Raw genomic sequence first — 20,690 nt, forward strand, 5'->3', positions numbered from 1 at the left:
CTTGCCATCAAAATCTGAGACTGGTAAGCAGATGGCAGGTGGCAAGTGGTGCCACAGAGAACTGTAGTTCTTAAGAGTAGAAATTATTTTTTTTTTTTTGAGACAGGGCCTTATGATATCATCAAGGCTGACCTGGAAGTCACTTCATAACCCAGATTGACCTCAAATTTGAGATCCTTCTGCCTCAGCCTTCCCAGTGCAGGTACTACAGGCAAGTGCCACCTTGTCAAGCTAAATTTTATACATCTTTGTGGTTATTTTAATGGTGGTAATTCAGCCTGCGTATGGGCTCTACCCTGAAATAGATCACATCTTCTAAGATGGAAGGGAGCTGGGGGATGGCTTGAGGATAGGGTGGCAGTGGTGGGTTTGTGAGGGGAAATGATTCTGACTACAGTGAGGTGCTGGGATTGTTTTCTTTTTTTGACTGTATGCCTCTTGCCAGCAGTTCACCATGAGATGGAAATGGCTGAAACTGGACAACACCGTCGGACCATACTGGGATTTATTTGTGATTGGCCTAATTGTTGCCATGCTGATCTTCTTGCTTAGAAATCGCCATAGGTAGGCTCTGGACCATCAGGAAACCTGCTCACAGGTTTATGCCAAGCTATCCTCACCCAATAAAGAATTTCCTCATCCAAATCAAGAGCTGCTGCAGATTTCCCCACACAGGCTGTGATGGAGAGTGGATAAAGCTTAAGAACTGTCCCAGAGAAACAACTCCAGACTTCCTGCTTAGTTAAGGGGACCATAGCAGGATGCTGAGGACAAGTCATCTAAGACTTGCCACAAATTTGCCATCTTGGTGATCTAGTTCTGACCTACAAAGGTGTCCTCCCCTTTTGAGAGAGCAAGCTGGGTGTCTTGGCTCTAGAACACATACTGAAGTGAAGAGAAGGGTGACTTCGGGGAAGGTGACAGATGACACTACACAAATAGATCCCATAGGGATGATCTTGGGAGCAGACTGAAGTTCTGATGAAGAACTGCACTTCACAGCAGGCCATGCCTGGGAAGGGGGAGTGTGGCAGAAGTGGAAGAGGGTACCAGCTTCCTGGGCACCGGTGGAAAGGTCTCACTTTTCTGGCTCCCAACAGGCAAGTCAGGGGCCTAAGACCTAGCAGGGGGGTTGGTGGGAAGGAGAAGGCCATGACCTCTGCTGAAGGCTAGGTTTGAATCATAGCTCTGTAACTTTCCAGCTACTTTTGAAATCTTTAGCTTCAGTTTCCTGATCTGCAAGACAAGGGGATAATTACCTATCTTAGACAGTTGGCATGAGGCGTAAATGAAGCAATGTATGTAAACAGAGTAGCGGAGTCTTGCACCTATGGGGTACATCATAAATGGTAGGGTTGGGGGCTGGAGAGATGGCTCAGCAATTAAAAGCACTTGGATGCTCTTCTAGAGAACCCTGGTTCAATTCCCAGTACCCACATGACAGCCCACAATTATCTGTAACTGCAGTCCCAGGGGATCTGATGCTCTCTTTTGGCCTCCATGGGCACTGTGTACACATGATGCATAGACATACAGGCAGGCAAAACACCCACACACATCAAAATAAAGGTAATTTAAAAAAATAAGTAAGTGGAGCTTTGAATATCCTTTTAAAATTCATGGTGAGGAAGCTAAGCACAGTGTATACACCTGTGGTCACAGCATTGAAGTTGTGGCCTATATGCTGTGAATAGTGAGATCAAGGTCATCACTGATAGCATAAGGGGAGCCTATTTCAAAACACAAAAGCAAACACAAACAAAACCTCAAACGACTTTGTAATGGGGTGACAGAGACTGAGTTAATAATCAGCATGGCTTGGGTACCCTGTGACTGTCCAGCCAAGGTGCTGAGTACCAGTAAGAAAAGATCCATGTTCGTACTCTATAAACCAACACAGTCACAATAAGAGTTTGTTGTTGTTGTTGTTGTTTTAAATGATGTGGAGAACAGTACAGATGAGGGAACCTAGAAGAACATGGAAAGCAGGCTTTACAAACTAGTAGTTTACAAGTCATCAAAATGTCCATTTCTGGGCCTCTTCTCTGGTGCCACCACTGAGGGCAGCTTCAAGATGACAGACCAAGGGAGAACGAGCCTCCCTCTGGAAAGCCACTGGCATTTTCCCACCATGGCAAAATAGCATTTTGTACTGTTCACCACATTATTTAGCAGGGAGCACACAGACCCACAAGCAAATGTATAGAGAGACTCTTAATAGAATCCAAAAGAAAAGTAATGACATTCAGTCACTACCTTCATGACAGCAGACAAATCCGATCAGGATGATGAGCCCTGAGCAAGCTGAGGTCATCTTAGTGCCTAGAAAACACAAGATTCACTTTGCTGCATCAGTCGTGGGACTGCTGAGGGGCCTGAAAATCGGCCATCTGAAACAGATGCCACCACAGCCAGCAAGAAGGCAGCTGAGACTTGGCAAGTGTGCTGGCCCAGGGTGAGAGAGAGGGAGACAAGAAGCTTATACAAAGATCTCAAGCCAGGTGGAGGAGGGATGGATGTGGAGAGAATGGAAGGGCCTCACTTCTGAGAGCCTCACTTGTCACAAACACTTCGAACTTAATTTCTTTCTCATCATTTAGGGTCCTCTACAAGCTGACCAGGGACTTCAGTGTAAGTGGTTTATCTGGAGGGGACCATGGGGTCCTTCTTGGGGCGTGTTGGATAGGATTACTACTGATAAGGATATCCTAGATCATTGGGTTCAAAGGAAAGGGTGTTTTATTGTAAACAAAAGTCTTGTGAGATTCCTTGAAAATATCAGAAAAAGGAGTAAATGTCACACACATTAGGGCCTTAGCATGACTGATTGCTATTTTAATGTTATTAATGTTAAGTATCTTTACATAGGAATAACATCGTCCACACATAGGAAATCTTCAGAGAACATGTTGCTAATTGTGCTGACAATCTTGACTTTTCAGCTGGTGAGAGTGAGCCTTTTTTCCCCATGTTTCCTTAATTTCCTCTGTAGGAGACCAGCTCCCACATTTTCCCATTTTTCCCAGGGTACTCTTGAGGAGAGAGGGATAAAAAATGTTAGATAGAAATGTAGTGGAGAGAGAAAGAGACAGAAACACTGGATAGCTTCGGGAGGTGCTGTGGGATGTTCTGTATGTCCTGTGGGAGCCCGTTCTTGGGTTCCTCATGGCTTTACCCAGCAGGTCCGCACAGAGGATAATTAGGACCATGGGCCTGAGTGCAGGAGTCTGAGATGGTCTGCAGTTGGCTGTGCTGGGGGATGGTCTGTATGTCAAGTTGCTCTGACTGGTCAATAAATAAAACACTGATTGGCCTGTGGCTAGGCAGGCAGTATAGGCAGGACTAACAGAGAGGAGAAATAAAAGAACAGGAAGGCAGAAGGAGTCACTGCCAACCGCCACCCTGACAAGCAGCATGAAAAGATCCCGGTAAGCCATGAGCCACGTGGCAAGGTATAGATTTATGGAAATGGATTAATTTAAGATATAAGAACAGTTAGCAAGAAGTCTGCCATGGCCATACAGTTTGTAAGCAATATAAGTCTCTGTGTTTACTTGGGTCTGAGCAGCTGTGGGACTGGTGGGTGACAAAGATTTGTCCTGACTGTGGGCAAGGCAGGAAAACTCTAGCTACAGGGAGGGCCCAGACCAATATCTATCGGCCCCTCCTAGATCTTCTAAAGGGCTTTTTGTAGGAATGCCAAGGGGTGGGTGGATATAAGATAAAAATTTCGAGCAGCACTGGCCTCAGGTTTGTTCTTATTAATAAGACCTTTAAGATTCATGCAACAGGTGGGGCAAAAGACCTCCCCATTGCACAGCCAAGTGCAAATCCTTCCAATCACCTGGTAACCACACACATGGTCAAGCCATCCCTTAATGCAGCCCTGCTGGGTAAAGCAAGCTCAGATCTCACTAGGAAACGTTTGTGGGCCCCTATACCCCTTTCTATCCTCACAGCCATTAGCAGAGGGTGTTTAAAGCAGAATTGTTGTATTCTGATGCTACCCAATGAGCAAGTTCTGTCTCTGGAGGGTTCAACAGAACGGACTGACCAATGTGAACAATGTGTCTAGAACAAAATGCAGCTAGTCTTCTGTAGCCTGGAACCTTGACAGAGGGGGACAAGAGTGTGGTGAATAGCCAGGCCCACCCTGTTAGCTTCCTTTTCCCACTTCCCCAAAGCAGAGACTGAGACAAAGAATCAGTGCAATACAGGTTTTTCACCACCGTGATTAGGGTTATTCCTATTTTAATTGTTTAGGGATATTGTGAATGGGAGTGTCTTCCCGATTTCTTTCTTAGAACATTTGTTACTAGTATTTAGAAAAGCTACTGATCTTTCCATGTTGTTATTCATCCTGCTTCTTTGCTGAAAAGAGAAGTTTGCATCCTTACCCCCTGCTGCTGGTAGACAGGCATTTGACTCCAAGGGCAGTCTGGTTTCTCTCACTTGCTTTCATTTTTTTTTTTTTCTGTTCTGTCCTCTGGCACATGCCTCACCTCTCCCTATCATTAGGCTGTGTCACATCCAAATCCATTATGACCTCTATGTTCCAAATGTTATATCACAGATGCAGATCCCCACCACCACCTCAAGAAAGCTTACTCCAAAGGGGAACTTTGTCAGCTCCTTTCTACAGACTGTTCAGCATTCTTCTGTTTTATTTTTGTTTTCTAACATAAAGTTGGCAGATTAAGCATCCTCAGTGGTTCCCTTAGAACCTTTCTCCCTTGCTGAAGTTTAGAGGAGAGGTCTATCCATCTTATCATAGTGGAAAATGCAACAATGATCAGAAACTTCCAAAAACATTTGGTGGCACCCACCCACTTCAGGACATAACACCCTGCCACTCAACAGCAACTCTAGCCCAGGACATTCAGACACCCAGATTACAAATTGGGGGCATTTGGCTCCTCTGACTTGGGCCTCAAAAACCAAGACTTGAGTTGTCCTGTTGCATTGCCCAGAAGTCCTTGACAGTTTTAGACTGAGATGTGAGCTGTGGCTGAGCAGCACTGAGTAGCTCTGACCTTAGAAACAAGAACAATGATATGGTTTGGGTCATTTCACCTCTCCATTTTCCAGTTCGCTTAGGAAAATGAGACTGTTGGACAAGTTTACAAAGTCACAAACACTGTGCAAGTATACAGCTTCACCTCTGAATGAAGAAGGCCTCCCTACTCAAAGTGTAGGTGGAGAGAAAACTCTGTTGAAGCCCAAAGAATTTGTATTTGTGTCCCAACTGAAAACCTAACTGTAGCTGGGCAGTGGTGGCACATGCCTTTAATCCAAGTGCTTGGAAGGCAGAGGCAGGCAGATCTCCATGAGATTGAGGCCAGCCTGGTCTACAGATGGAGTTCCAGGATAGGTTCCAAAGCTACACAGAGAAACTCTGTCTCAAAAAACCAAAAAAAAAAAAAAAGAAAGAAAGAAAGAAAAAAAAGAAAGAAAGAGAAAGAAAGAAAAAGAAAAGAAAACCTAACTGTAAGTTTATAATGGTTCACAAATACAGAACTAGACAACACTATTTCATTTACAAGGTATCAAGAATTCATTTTTTTTTTTGTAATTTATAAGTAACCCATTGGAGAAGGGGAGGGGTCAGAAATAAAATGGAGGCAGGGTGGGGGAGGGAGACTGGGGTGTCATGCTGAGTTTTGCTTCCTCACCAATTCTGTCTTCCCTTCATTCCTTGCTTGGTTAGAATAAATTATTTTCCCAGAGTTATTTTGCTTATAAATGATTGACATAGAAAATTATTCACCTCCTCTAGACACATCTCTTTTTTTGAAGAAAAAGTATCAACCCACATTAAAAATAAATGTGCCATCCTAACAATAGTATGTTACTAACAAGAAAAAACATGAAACTAAAAATATCAATTCCAGCGGAGGCGACAAGGGAAACAGCAGGTGCTGGCTGGCCTCTCTAGAAGCACAACACACCTGAAACCTCCAGCCTTCCAGATTTCGAGCCTCAATGGCTTCTCTGAGGAAAACAGAATTCAACCTAAGCATCCTCCCTGACTCACAGAGTAGATAGCAACCTTAGCACTGCCCTTTCTCATTCTCTTTTTTCTTTCTTTTTTCCCTTGTTTTCACTTTTAAGATAGGATATAGCTTTGTTTCCCAAGCTGACCTAGTGGTCTATGCCTCAGTCTCTGAAGGTGTAGGTTTAAAGGAATGTGTCACTGTTTCCTGCTCGTAGTCTAGCCTCCTCTCATGTTACCATCGAAAATAGCTTTCACTGTCATCTCTGTTTTCACTTTTGCACCTTCAAAAGTATTAAAATGAGCAAAAATTGAACTTTACAACTTTCTTTGGAAAATCCTGTTCTTAAAAAGAAATCACATTTTGAGTCATTGTAGTGTAAATGACTAAAATATAAAAGAAGAAAAAGGTAAGAGGGAGGAAGGCATAATTTTTCCACTTAATTTGCTCATAATTTAGAATGGGATGTGCAATCTTGATTGTGATCTGTAAGTGGAGTTTTCCTGTCCCGACAGCTGCTCCCAAACAACCAACATGGAGACTTAATATGAATTATAAATGCTCGGCCAATAGCTCAGGCTTGTTACTAACTCTTACATTTAAATTAACTCATATTTCTTATCTATGCTTTGTCAAGTGGCCTAGTACCTTTTCTCATTACAGCATGTCCATCTTGCTTCTCTCAGCAACTGCTCAATACTCCTCTGACTCCACCCTCCTTTTTCTTCCCAGCATTCTCTGTTTGGCTCTTCTCCTAACCTTATCCTGTCCAACTACTAGCCAGTTAGCTTCTTTATTAAATCAGTCATAGCAACATATATTCACACAGTGTAAAGGAATATTCCACATTTCCCACTTTTTGTCTAATCAAAAAGGAAAGTTTTAACTTTAACATAGTAAAATTATAATTATTAAGTAAGAATTACAGTTACAATACCCAGTCCATTTGTATTTGGCAAATTTAGATAATTTATCTTATCTTTGTGACTCTAAAGTTTTATACTTAATTTACCTTTTATCATAACTAAGGAAAACTTTATGATGACGTTTAGTCTTCAGTTCTGTCAAAGACCCTAGAAGGGTGAAATGTTACCTAGTGACAGGGACATCTGGCTGCCTGGACAGTCACTCTAGGTTCTTCTGTAACATTGGGGCATCCAACTTTGGCCTATAGGCCTAGTATATCTGACAGACATTTCTGAGAAACAGGAAATTTCTATCTTATCTTGGCAAAGTTTGGCAATTGCTGTTTTGTATCCTACTGGTTCAGTTTGGACAGTATACTGTCAGCAATTGAAGCAAGAGCAGTTTCTTGCTCAGTGGCTAACTAACTATTGCCACAAGGAAAGCAAACACCATACGAATTTTCTTTGATGCCCATCATCTCCTCTGAAGTAAACTGATGCTGTCAGGAGTAAATATGTCTCACTGCTTTTCATAAAAAGCCTTAAGTTATTAAACATATTAAATGACATATTCTGTAGGTCTTTGAAGTGTTTGAACCATCTATCTATCTAAATATATCTATCTATGTATGACCTTGAAAACATATCTAATGTGACTAAGTTTGATTATTATAGATGACTATTTATTAATCTGTATTTCTTAATTATGTATTACATTTTTCTTTTTTTGTTTTTTTAATGTATTACATTTTTAAATGAGCTGCATTAACACAATACCTTAAACATATATAAACTTTTGAAGGTAATCTATGACTGTACATACTCCTTCCCTTCTCGCTCCCAAGCCTATGTATAGTTTTAAACACACTGTAACCCATTCAGAGGTTTTTTTGTCTGGATCTGTTTTTACTGAAAATCTATATTGTTTTTTGATCCCATGAAACAAATCTTAAACTGCTATGTCAGCCACCGCCAGTGTAGCTTAGCTTAGTGTATGGTGGTAGTGCATGGCGGCTGGCTCTTCCCACAGGCAGCTGCCAGGAGATGCCTCTCTGTATCACCACCCACGTGGGAGACTGCTGGAACCTGCTAAGTGACTTAGCTCATGGCGCGCTGTCAGGAGGGCTCAGGCTGGTGGCTCAAGTCTGCAGACCATGGCTGGGAGATGCTTCTCAACATTGTGGCCAGCATGAGAGACTAGAAAGCTGTGCCTGGCTCTATTTCTGTGTGTCTAGAACCCTTTCCCAAGCTCTCTCAGGTTTTATGTGGATGTTGGTGCAGGACATTTGAGCACCATTTGTAGGCGGAAGTTTGGGCTTGCAGGACAGAAACTTCTACCTATAAGTGATCAAATACTGTTGTGATCTGTGAACTACACAGACTTTCCATGCCAATTCCTCTCCTGTTTTCTCCTCTGTTGCTACTCTATGTAAGTGTTCTTCCTTGCAGATGGATGGTGTCTGAAGCACCAGTGGTTTAACCGAATGCCCTGGGAATGGCTCAGCGTTATCACGGGGCAGCTCTTAGCATCCTGTGCTTCTTTCCTTCCTGTGCTCATATTCCTCTCTGCTTATAGGAGCACAGGTGGTCACAAGAAGAGCAGACCAGAAGTGTCATGGAGTTGATATTCTCAGAAACAACCCCCACTAAGGAAGGGACAGGAACTCCTCACTTTTCTTGTCTCTCAGTGGGCTGTGTCACAGAGAGTTTCTGTAGAACATCTCCTGAGTTGCCAAACAGGAAGGAGCTCAATTTGTCCACCTGGTGAAGTGTGATCATTAACACATTGTTGCTGGCTTCTTTCCCTGCTTCTTTCCCACTCCCTCTCCTGCCTACTCTGTCTCCAAATAAACCAACTGGCCTTCAAAACCTTGTCTCAAGCCCTGGTGTGTGAAAAACATAAACCAAGACATAGCTTAAGGAGGAACATGTCAAACATCTCAGAAAACACAGAGAGAATTGCTGAGTTGGGAATAAGAGGAAGATCTGTCCATATATGTACCACAACACACACTCTTGTGGGAGCACAGAGCAGTTTTGGGCTGGCTCACCACTGTATTTGCAGCACCCAGGAGTCGGCCTGTATATTGCTCTCAAAAATGTAAATAGGATTCCTAGCTGGCTTCTAAGGTCTTTCAAACACTAAAATAACAGTTATCCCAAATAATACCAAAGAAAAAACTGGGATTATGAAAGAGGAATAGAAATAAATTAAGGAAAATAAGCTCTGTTTCCCTTTACCCACAAAACACTCCTGATACCAATTGTGTGGGAGGTTTTTCCATAGCAACAAACTCTCCAACTCTAGGTGCTCTACAATTCTATTCAGTTCTGGCACCATCCACCCAGAGCTAACCTGACACTCTATAAATTGAAGGACTCAGTCTCACAGGACTGGTCTGCCTACCACATCTGACACCAGTCAGGTTACCCATACTTTTCTCCAACTTAACTACAAATCAGGGCTTTGCACAGTGCTGTTAAATAGCTTACAAAAGTCAGTGAAACATTTATTTGCCAGTTCATTAAAGTATATCATTTTTAAAAATCTGCCTGATATCAGCATCTAGAATTACAATCATCCCAAACCAAATGCCTAGACACCAGTGTGAAGAAACAGTAACAGCCAAGACATTCTGTGCCCAGGAGAGCCCAGCAATTCTTCTGCAGTAGGCCCTGGGAAATGCAACACAGCTGAAGCCCAAGACAAGGAAACAAATAAATCCAGTTATGAGAACACAAACAGTGGAAGGAAATGAATACAACAGTTCAAGGCCTAAAAATGGAAATAGGATAAATAAAAACCCAAACTGAGAGAAAAATAGAAATGAAAAATTTAGGAATTTGAACAAGAAGCCCAGAGTCAAGCCTCACCAACAGAATACAAGAGATAGAAGAGAGTATCTCAGGCATTGAAGAAAAGACAGAAGAAATGGGTACCTTGGTCAAAGAAAATGTTAACTCTAAAAAATTCTAGACACAAAACATTCAGGAAATCTAGGACACTATGAAAAGACAAAAACTAAAATAAAGAGAGGAGAAGAAACCTAGGTCGAACCCACAGAAAATGTTTTCAACAAAATCATTGAAGAAAATTTTCCTAACCTAATGAAAGAGATGTAGCATATAGAACATCATATAGGTTGGACCAGAAAATAAAGTCCCCTCGGCATATAATAAAACACTGAACATGCAGAACAAAGAATATTGAGAGCTTCAAGGGGAAAAGATCAAGTCACATACACAAGCAGTTCTATTAGAATAGCATCTGATTTCTCAATGAAGACTCTAAAAGCCAGAAGGGCCTGTACAGATGTTCTACAAAATTTAAGAGACCATAGATGCCAGCCAAAAATACGATATCTGGCAAAACTTTCAATCACCATAGATACAGAAAGAAAGACATTCTATAATAAAGCCAAATTTAAGCAGTATATATGCACATATCGAGCCATACAGAAGGTGCTAGAAAGAAACTTCAACATGAAGAGGTTAACCATACAGAAGAAAACACAGGAATAAATAATCCCAGGCCAGAAAAATCAAGGTGGGGGGACACACTACAACAACAAAATAACAGGAATCAACAAATATTGCTCATTGATAACTCTCAATATCAATGGTCTCCATACTCCAATAAAGAGACACAGATGGACAGAATGAATGTGAAAACAGAATTATGGTAGTTTGAAAGAAAAATGGCTCCCAAAGGGAGTAGCACTATTAGAAAGTGTGGCTTTGTTGGAGTAAGTATAGCCTTGTTGGAGGAAGCATGACAATGTGGAGTCAGGCTTTGAGGTCTCAGATATGCTCAAGATACCACCCAGTGTCTCAGTTCTCTTCCTGTTGCCTGTGAGACAAGAAGTAAGAACTCTCAGCTACCTCTCTAGCCCCATGTCTGCCTGTATGCTGCCTTGCTTCCCACCATGACATTAATGGACTGATCCTCTGAACTGTAAGTGAGCCACACAATTAAATATTTTCCTTTATAAGAGTTGCCATACCAGAGACCCTTTCCTAAATATAACACCAACAACACAGACCCTGAGCACAACAATTAATAAATGGGACCTCTTGAAATTGAGAAGCTTTTGCAGGGCAAAAGACACAGTCAATAAGACAATAAGACAGCCAACAGAATGGGAAAAGATCTTCACCAACCCCACATCTGACAGAGGATTGATCTCCACAGTATATAAAGAACTCAAGAAACTAGACATCAAAATACTAAACAGTCCAATTAAAAAATGGGCTAAAGAGCTAAACAGAGAATTTACAAAACAAGAATTGCAAATGGCTGAAAGACATTTAAAGAAATGCTCAACATCCTTAATCATCAGAGAAATGCAAATCAAAACGACTCTGAGATACCACCTTATACCTGTCAGAATGGCTACGATCAAAAACACCAATGACAGTCAATGTTGGAGAGGATGTAGAGCAAAGGGAACACTCCTCCACTGTTGGTGGGAATGTAAACTCGTACAACCACTGTGGAAATCTGTGGTTTCTCAGAAAATTAGGAATCGAACTACCTCACGACCCAGCCATCCCACTCGGGGATATACCCAAGGAATGCTGATTCATACCATAAAGATACATGCTCAGCTATGTTCATAGCAGCACTATTTGTAATAGCCAGAACCTGGAAACAACCTAGATGCCCGTCAATGGAAGAATGGATGAAAAAAATGTGGTACATATACACAATGGAGTACTACTCAGCAGAGAAAAACAATGAAAGCATGAAATTTGCAGGCAAATGGATGGAACTAGAAAAAATCATCCTGAGTGAGGTAACCCAAACCCAGAAAGACAGTCATGGTATGTACTCACTCATAAGTGGATTCTAGATATAAAATAAAGAACAATCAGACTACAACCCACAGAACCATGGAGGCTATATATATATCATGGCGGTCCCTAGGACAACTGTGGCTTATAATAAATTTTGGTTTTACTCAATTACTGAGCAAGCCTCAATGAAACGTCTCACTATTAAGATAAGAATACATACTCTATCAAGATGATAATAGAAAAATAAATAAATACATACATTTTAAACAAGAAAAAATAAATAAAAATAGAAAAATTTGAAATATTAAACAAACATTTTACTAAAGTTAAAAAAAGGGAGAACTAGGGACTCATCATTCCTCTCCACATTCTATTCTTTCCCTTGTTTTATATATTTTAAATTTTTTTATCGGTGGATTCTGCTGAAGTTTATTGGTGGATTCTGCTGGAGGATCTGATGCAGATAAGCACTGGAGGGCTCCTGTTGTAAATCACCCTCTGGAGCGATGGAAGGATCTTTCTACTAGCATGTGGAGGAGACCCAATCTAGTGTTGGTGTGGCCCCGGAGTTTGGTTTGTGTCTTTCCTCAGGACAATGAGGTTCCTCTTTGGATTCCTGAGCACTGAACGTGCCCTGTGGCTGCTGCTGAAGCCCAACATGACAGAGACCTAATGGGTCATCATGAAAAAATCTACCCTTCTGATGCCAATGGAGATTGAGAGCCCAATATGGCCAGCTTTGGCAAACATTAATGTAAGCCTAGGAACTGTAGCCATGAGATTGGATTCTGCAGAAGAGCTGCCAGCCAAAGTCATGCTCGGATCAAGAAAACCGGGCCGTGGTTCGTGTTCCTGGAGTTGTATCCATGCCAGTGGATGTCCACACAATCCAGAAGAGAATTTGACATTGCTGCTGCTGCTGTTGCTTTTATAACAATGGCGCACACCACTGCTACTGTTTCTGGGATTACCATTTCATAATTGCTTACTACAGCTAGCACAGTGGAGACCCTGGCAACAAAAGTAGCTACTACAGTTAGTTAATCTTTCATTCTATTGGGCATGATAAATTTAATTCAGTAGTTATATACATCTCGATTGGCTTTGAAAATTATAAATTTATAAACTCAAGTTCCAGTTGCTTTGGGGATGCTATCTTACAAGGACTCCAATGTACAGTATGGCTCGATAAGGAAGGGAATGGCTCGGTTGCCTTTAGCCTACTGGCTATAGGTGAGATAGGACCTCTGTTGGTCTTTTCTGTATCAAACACACAGATTGCAAGCCCAGTGCCACTTTGAGATCTTTGGCAGCAATTAACCATGCAGCTCACACATGATTGAGCCCATATGATAATGAGTATTCAGAGACAGGTAATGCCTGGGAGGCACTCACTAACCTAAAAACAGAGCACCTGTGTGGCATGGGTAAGCGTCTCCATGATGGGTAAGGTGACCTGCTGACGTCCCACGCAACCCAAGTCAGAAGCTCATTTTTTAATAAAAGGGGGACCTGCAGGGCCCTGGCCCCCGTTTTGTGTAACTGTTGACTTGCTTGCTGACCTTGACCTTGATATCCTCCCAATGCTAATTCCCAGCCAGGTTCCACCCTCGTGAATGCTTAAGGGAAGTTCCCTGTCTGTGTATCCTGAATAATGGGCATTAACAGCTTAGATGCAAGATTGTAAAACATCAGTAGCGAACTTCTGCCCTCCCGGGTCCTCCCATTGTGCTGTAAGCCTGTAATTAAGACCTCCTACCCCCTTTAAGAAATTACATTTGACATTTAAAATTAAATATATAATATATATATATATATATGTATATATATATAATTGAATGAATACTGCGAATGTAATCTATGAATACCACAAATGTGATTAATATGCGTGTAATTTAAAAAAATAAATAAAAGAAAAAAAACAGTTGCCATGGTCATGGTGTCTCTTCACAGCAATAGAAACCCTAATTAAGACAAGAATCCATCCTTCTGATGCATCCAAGAAATACACCTTATCATCAAGGATAGACGCCACCTCTGGATAAAAGAATGGAAAAGACATTCCAGGTAAATGGACCTAAGATATAAGTAGCCATTTTAATATCCAACAAAATAGACTTCAAAAAACAAAACTAATTGGAAGAGATAGGGAAAGACACTACACACTCATCAAGGAAAAATCCACCAAGAGAACATTACAATTCTTAACATCTATGAACCAAACACAAGGGCATCCAAGTTTGTAAAAGAAACATCACTACAGTTTAAATCACATATTGACCATCACACAGTGATAGTGGATGAATTCATTACTCTATTCTTGCCAATAGACAGGTCATCCAGACAAAAACTAAACAGAGAAATGCTGGAGCTAAATAATATCATAAACCAAATGGACCTAACTGTAGCTAGAGTTTTCCAGTCCTGCTTGACCCACAGTCAGGACAAATCTCTGTCACCCACCAGTCCCACAGCCGCTCAGACTCAACTGAGTAAACACACAGAGACTTATATTGCTTATAAACTGTATGGCCATGGCAGGCTTCTTGTTATCTAGTTCTTATATCTTAAATTAACCCATTTCTATTAATCTATAAGTTGCCACATGGCTTGTGGCTTACCAGTATCTTTTACATGCTGCTTGTCATGGCGGCAGCTAGCAGCATCTCTGACTCAGCCTTCCACTTCCCAGAATTCTCCTCTCTCCTTGTCCCACCTATACTGTCTGCCTGGCTACTGGCCAATCAGTGTTTTATTTATTAACCAATCAGAGCAACACATTTAACATACAGAACATCCCACAGCACCTAACATATCTACAGAACATTTCACTCAAACACAAAAGAATATACCTTCTTAGCAGTTCATGGAACTTTCTCCAAAACTGACCACATACTGGGATATAAAGAAAGTCTTAACAGATACAATAAAATTGAAATAACAACCTGCATCTTAGCTGACCACCACAGATTAAAGCTGGATATCAAAAACAGAAACAACAGAAAGCTTGCAAACTTATGGAAACGGAACAACTCACTACTGAATGAAAAATGGTAAGGACAGAAATTAAGAAACAAAATTATTTAGAATTGAATGGAAATGAATACACAACATACCCAAACTTATGGAACAAAATAAAGGTGGTTCTAAAAGGCAAGTTCATAGCACTAACTGCCTACATTTTTAAAAAAAATTGGAAAGATCTCATACTAGTAACAACAGCACACTGGAAAGCTCTAGAACAAAAAGGAGAAATCATACTCAAAAGAAGTAGATGGCAAGAAATAACCAAACTCAGGGCTGAAATCAATAAAGTAGAAACAAACAAAAACATGCAAAGAATCAGTGAAACAAAGAGTTGGTGTGTAATGGAGGCTTTTCTCTGTCCTGCCCCATCCTGCAGCCATTTCCAAATAATCACTCAGAGAATTATACTAATTATATATGTTTGACTGATGGCTCAGGCTTATTATTAGTTAGCTCTTACATTTAAATTAACCCATATTTCTTATCTATGCTTTGTCACATGGTTCATGTCTTGTTACCTCATTTTCTATACATATTGCTTCCATGGGTAGCTGGCTGGTGTCTGCTGACTCCATCTTCCTTCTTCCCATCATACTCAGTTTGGCTTTCCCACTCAGCCTTATTCTGCCTGGCTATAGGCCAAATCAACCATTATTTATCAACCAATGAGAACAACACATATTCACAGAATACAGAAAGACCATCTCACAGCATCTCCCCCTTTCTGTCTAATCAAAAAGGAAGGTTTTAACTTTAATATAGTAAAATTACATATAACAAAAAAACTAGTTATATCTAGTCTATTTGTATTTGGCAAAATTAAAGAAAATACTCTATCATCCACATTGGGTGCCAGATGAAGCACGATCCTAATTAGTCTCTATGAAATCTCAGACTGAAAGGGTGGGTGGTATCCTGTCTGTACAAATCCTCAGACTGAATGGGCACAATTCTGTCTCTACCCACTTTATATATCCCTATCTCCAACCTCCCTAGTACTAGGATTAAAGGCATGTACCTCCCAAGTTCTGGGATCAAAGGCATGAGATCCCAAGTGCTGGGATCAAAGGTGTGAGCCACTACTGCCTGGACTCTATGGTTAACTAGTGGCTAGCTCTGCCCTCTGATCTCTAGGCAAGCTTTATTTGTCAGAACACAAACAAAATATCATACAACATTGGTGCTTTGTGAAACCAATAGCATTGACAAACTCTTAACTAAATTAACTAAACAGCAGAGAGAGAAGATGCATACTAGCAAAATTATAGATGAGAAGGGTGACATAATCATAATGACATACTTTAGAAACTTGTAATTCACCACATTGGAAAATCTAAAAGAAATGGATAATCTCTTTTTTTATTAAGAAAATAATGTTTTATTCATTTTACATACCAAAGATCTCCCTCTTCCCTTTTCCCGATGCCCAGCCTGCCCCTCCCAACCCACTCCCATTCCCTCCTACAAGAAGGTAAGGCCTCCCATGGGGAGGTACATTTAGTAAAGGCAGGTCAAGTCCCTCTCCCTGCCCCAAGGCTGTGCGAGGTGTCCCATCATAGAAATGGGCTCCAAAAGGCCTACTCATGAACCAGGATGGACTCTGATCCTACTGCCAGGGGGCCCCCTAAGCAGATCATGCTACACAACTGTCTCGCTATGTAGAGGGCCTAGTCCAGTTGCATGCAGATTCCACAGCCGTTGTTGATCTAAATTTCATGAATTCCCACTAGTTTGGTTTAGTTGTCTCTGTAGGTTTCCCCATCATGATCTTGATGCCCCTTGCTCACAGAATCCTTCTTCTTTCTCCTCAACTGGACTCCTGGAGCTCAGCCTGGTGCCTGGCTGTGGATCTCTACATCTGCTTCCATCAGTTACTGGAGAAAGGCTCTATGATGACAGTTAGGATATTCACTGACCTGATTACTAGGGTAAGCCAGTTCAGGCACCCTCTCCACCATTGCTAGTAGTCTAGGCTGGGGTCATTCTTGTGGATTCCTGGGAATTTCCCTAGCATCTGGAAGAAATGGATAATTTCTTGATATATATCCCCTACAAAAGTAAAATCAAGATCAGGTAATTTTAACAGACCTATAACTCCTAGTGAAATGGAAACAGTCATTGAAAGTGTCCAATAACAATAACAACACAAAAGCCAGATGGTTTTAGCAAAGAATTCTACCAAACTTTCAAAGAAAAATTAATGCCAACACTCCTCAAATTTTTCCACAAAATAGAAACATTGTTCATTTTAAGAGACCACAGTGACCCTGATACCTCAACTACATAAAGACCCAACAAAGAAAGAGAATTACAGACCAGTTTCCCTAATGAATATAAATGCAAAAATTCTCAATAAACTATTTGCAAACCAAGTCCAGGAATACATCAAAAAGATCATCCATCTTGACCAAGTAGGCTTCACTCTGAGATGCAGGAATAGTTCAACATACATAAATCAATCATTGTAATCCAGAATATAAACTGAAAAACAAAAACCACATGATCATCTCATTAGATGCAGAAAAGGCCTTTGACAAAAATCCAACACCCCTTCAAGATAAAAGTCCTGTAGAAATCAGGGATGTAAGTGGCATACCTCAACACAATAATGGCAGTTTACAGCAAGCCTACAGCTAACATCAACTTACATGGAAAGAAACTCCAAGCAATTCCAGTAAAGTCAAGAACAAGACAGGGTGTCTACTCTCTCCAAACCTATTTAATATAGTACTTGAAATCTTAACTAGTTCAATAAGACAACTGAGGGAGATCAAGGTAGAAAGGAAGAAATTACTATCTCTATTTTCAGATGATATGAGGGTAAACATGTGACGATAAAAATTCCCCTAGGAAACTCCTACTGATAAACACTTTCAGCCAAGTCACTGGATACAAAATTAACTCACAAAAATCAGTAACCTTCCTATATACAAATGACAAATGGACTGAGAAAATCAGGAAAACAATACCCTTCACAACAGCCTCAAAAATACATAACATCTTGGAGTAACTCTAGCCAAACAATTGAGAGACTTGCATGATAAAAAGTTTAAGACATTGAAGAAAGAAATTGAAGAAGATACCAGGAGATGGAAAGATCTCCCATGCTCATGGACCAGTAAGATTAATATAGTAAAAATGGTCATCCTACAATAAGAAATCTACAGACTCAATACAATCCCAATCAAAATTTCAACACAGTTCTTCACAGATCTTGAAAGGACAATTTTCAGCTTCATGTGGAAAAATATAAACAAAACAAGACAAAAAGAAAAACAAACAGGATAGCTAAATCAATCCTGAATAATAGAAGAACTGCTAGAGGAATCACCATCCCCAATCTCAAATTGTACTACACAGCTATAGTAATAAAAACAGCATGGTGTTGGTACAAAAATAGGTATATCAATAAATGGAATCAAATTGGAGACCTAGACATAAATCTGCACTCCTATGGACACCTGATTTTTGATAAAGAAGCTATAAATACACATTATAAAAAAAGACAGCATCTTCAATAAATGGTGCTGGTCAAACTGGATGGCTGCATGTAAAAGAATGCAAATAGATCCATACTTATCAACCTTGTCAAAATTCAACTCCAAATGGATCAAAGACCTCAACATAAGGTCAGATATACTTACTCTGATAGAAGAGGGAGTAGCAAATAACCTTGAACTCAATAGCACAGGAAAAGACTTTATGAACTGTGGGAGGCTATCTCCCACCTTTTCAAGGGTTCTTAGGAGGAGGAGAGAAGAATAAGAAAATATTAGATAGAAAGACAGTGAAGAGGAGAAAGACAGAAACACAGGATAGCTTTGGGAGGCCCTGGGTCAATACCCAACAGCCTTTTCCGTTTGTTCAAAAAGGCTTTTTATTACAATGCCAAGGGGAGGGGCAAAAGACCTCCCCCCCTTGCTAGATCAAAGCACACTGCACAGCCAGATGTATGTAGCTAGAGTTTTCCTGCCTTGCCCACAGTCAGGACAAATCTTTGTCACCCGCCAGTCCCACAGCCGCTCAGACCCAACCAAGTAAACACAGAGACTTATATTGCTTACAAACTGTATGGCCGTGGCAGGCTTCTTGCTAACTGTTCTTATAGCTTAAATTAATCCATTTCCATAAATCTATACCTTGCCACGTGGCTGGTGGCTTACCGGCATCTTCACATGCTGCTGGTCATGGCGGCGGCTGCAGTGTCTCTCTGCCTCAGCCTTCTGCTTCCCACAATTCTCCTCTCTCCTTGACCCACCTACTTCCTGCCTGGCCACTGGCCAATCAGTGTTTTATTTATTGACCAATCAGAGCAACAGATTTGACATACAGACCGTCCCTCAGCACTTCCCCTTTCTTTTTTTTTTAAAGGAAGGTTTTAACTTTTACACATCTCCAAAGTCAGCTTGGTATATTTGGGAATTTGGGCGTAGCTTCTCTTACTACTTCCTGCTGGAGGGGGGCGCTGTATCTTATGGGGACACAAAGAAAATTTTAGGATCATGGAGTAGTCCGTGAGACTGTATCGTCTGAGCCAGTTGCCTTGAAATGATTCTGAATGTTGGATCATCTGGGCCATGGTGTCATCGGAGACCTTTCAGGTGGTCTTGACTGGTCAAACCTGATGTATCTTAATCTGGAACAAATCCATAGCCTCTGGCTTTCTGTGGAAACAAAAGCAGAGCCTCCTTTCCAAAGCAACATATCCTTACATCCAAATTTTGAAGTTAAGGTACCTTTAAAACACACATTTTGGCATAACTCAACAGCTTTTGCAATCAAATGTTTCTCTTCAGTTACGAATATCAAAGAGAACATAATCCAGATTCTCTGTGTGGTAGCCATCTTTATGTGGCTTATGTTTTATATTACCTTGAGCCTATTGTTTTAAACTGCAGCCTTTTAAGCCTGAAACAGTGCTGTGGCTGCTGGCTCCGCCCACTTCAGCTTCCCAACATGGCGGTGGTACGTTTTCTGCCAGCTCTGGGAGCCATCGTGGGTCTGTGCTTTTATCCAAGCAGCGTGTAGCCCAGAAACCTCTTTTTGTTTTGTACTAGCAAAGGCTAAATCCACCACGTAGCTTAATGTGCCACTTGCAGAGGCCTCATTCCTGCCATACTGCAGATCAAGCGCACACGCCAGGAACCCGCCAGTAACTCAAACCGGCAGCTGCCGCTCATTTGAGAGAGACAATTAGGAAGCTGTTTTTAGCTCCGTTTTAGAATCTTTTCTCAGGTTTTAGGTAGAAACTTTTGCCCCACGTTGGGCGCCATATATTGATGTATCCAACCGTCTTATTAAATAAGAAACACAGAAACAATGTAAAAGAGAAAGCCGAGAGGTCAGAGCTCAGAGCTAAAATCTCACCCTTCCTCCTGCTGTCCCAGCTTCGCGAAAAGAGACCTACTTCCTGTCGGTTCGTTTTTTTTATAGTATGTTGTTCTGCCTTCTCATTGGTTGTAAACCCAAACACATGACTGCCTCGTCACTGTCTGAATGTACAGCCCCCTAGGTCTTAAAGGCATATGTCTCCAATGCTGGCTATATCTCTGAACACACAGAGATCTTATGGGATTAAAGGCGTGTGCCACCACCGCCACACTCTTGCTATGGCTCTAATAGCTCTGACCCCCGGACAACTTTATTTCTTAACATACAATCAAAATAATAATTCAGTACAATTAGATTACCACCACAGATGTAGACCCTTCCAAACACCTGGTAACCATGTCCATGGTCAAATCATCCCTTTATGCAGCCCTGCTGGGTAAAGCAAGCTCTAATTCTCAAACCCTGAGTAATTTGGGCCTCCACACTTAACAAGAACACCAATAGCACAGGCATTAAGATCAACAACTAATAAATGGGACCTCACGAAACTGAAAAGCTTCTACACACCAAAGGACACCATCTTTCAGATAAAATGGCAGGCTATAGAATGCCAGCCACCGCCATGAGTACCAACATG

The 20,690-nt window shown here is 41.1% G+C and overlaps 1 protein-coding gene across 1 annotated transcript in view; it reads right to left on the reverse strand.

Moving 5' to 3' along the window:
• Positions 1-20,690, reverse strand: part of Sel1l2 (SEL1L2 adaptor subunit of ERAD E3 ligase) — a 47,432-nt gene that overhangs the window by 21,570 nt on the left and 5,172 nt on the right. Inside the window, 1 exon segment of the mRNA XM_037204456.1 lies at positions 887-1,012. Coding sequence (XP_037060351.1) covers positions 887-1,012 — 126 coding nt within the window.

Source organism: Peromyscus leucopus, chromosome 4, assembly GCF_004664715.2.
Source record: "Peromyscus leucopus breed LL Stock chromosome 4, UCI_PerLeu_2.1, whole genome shotgun sequence".
Classification (NCBI taxonomy): Eukaryota; Metazoa; Chordata; class Mammalia; order Rodentia; family Cricetidae; genus Peromyscus; species Peromyscus leucopus.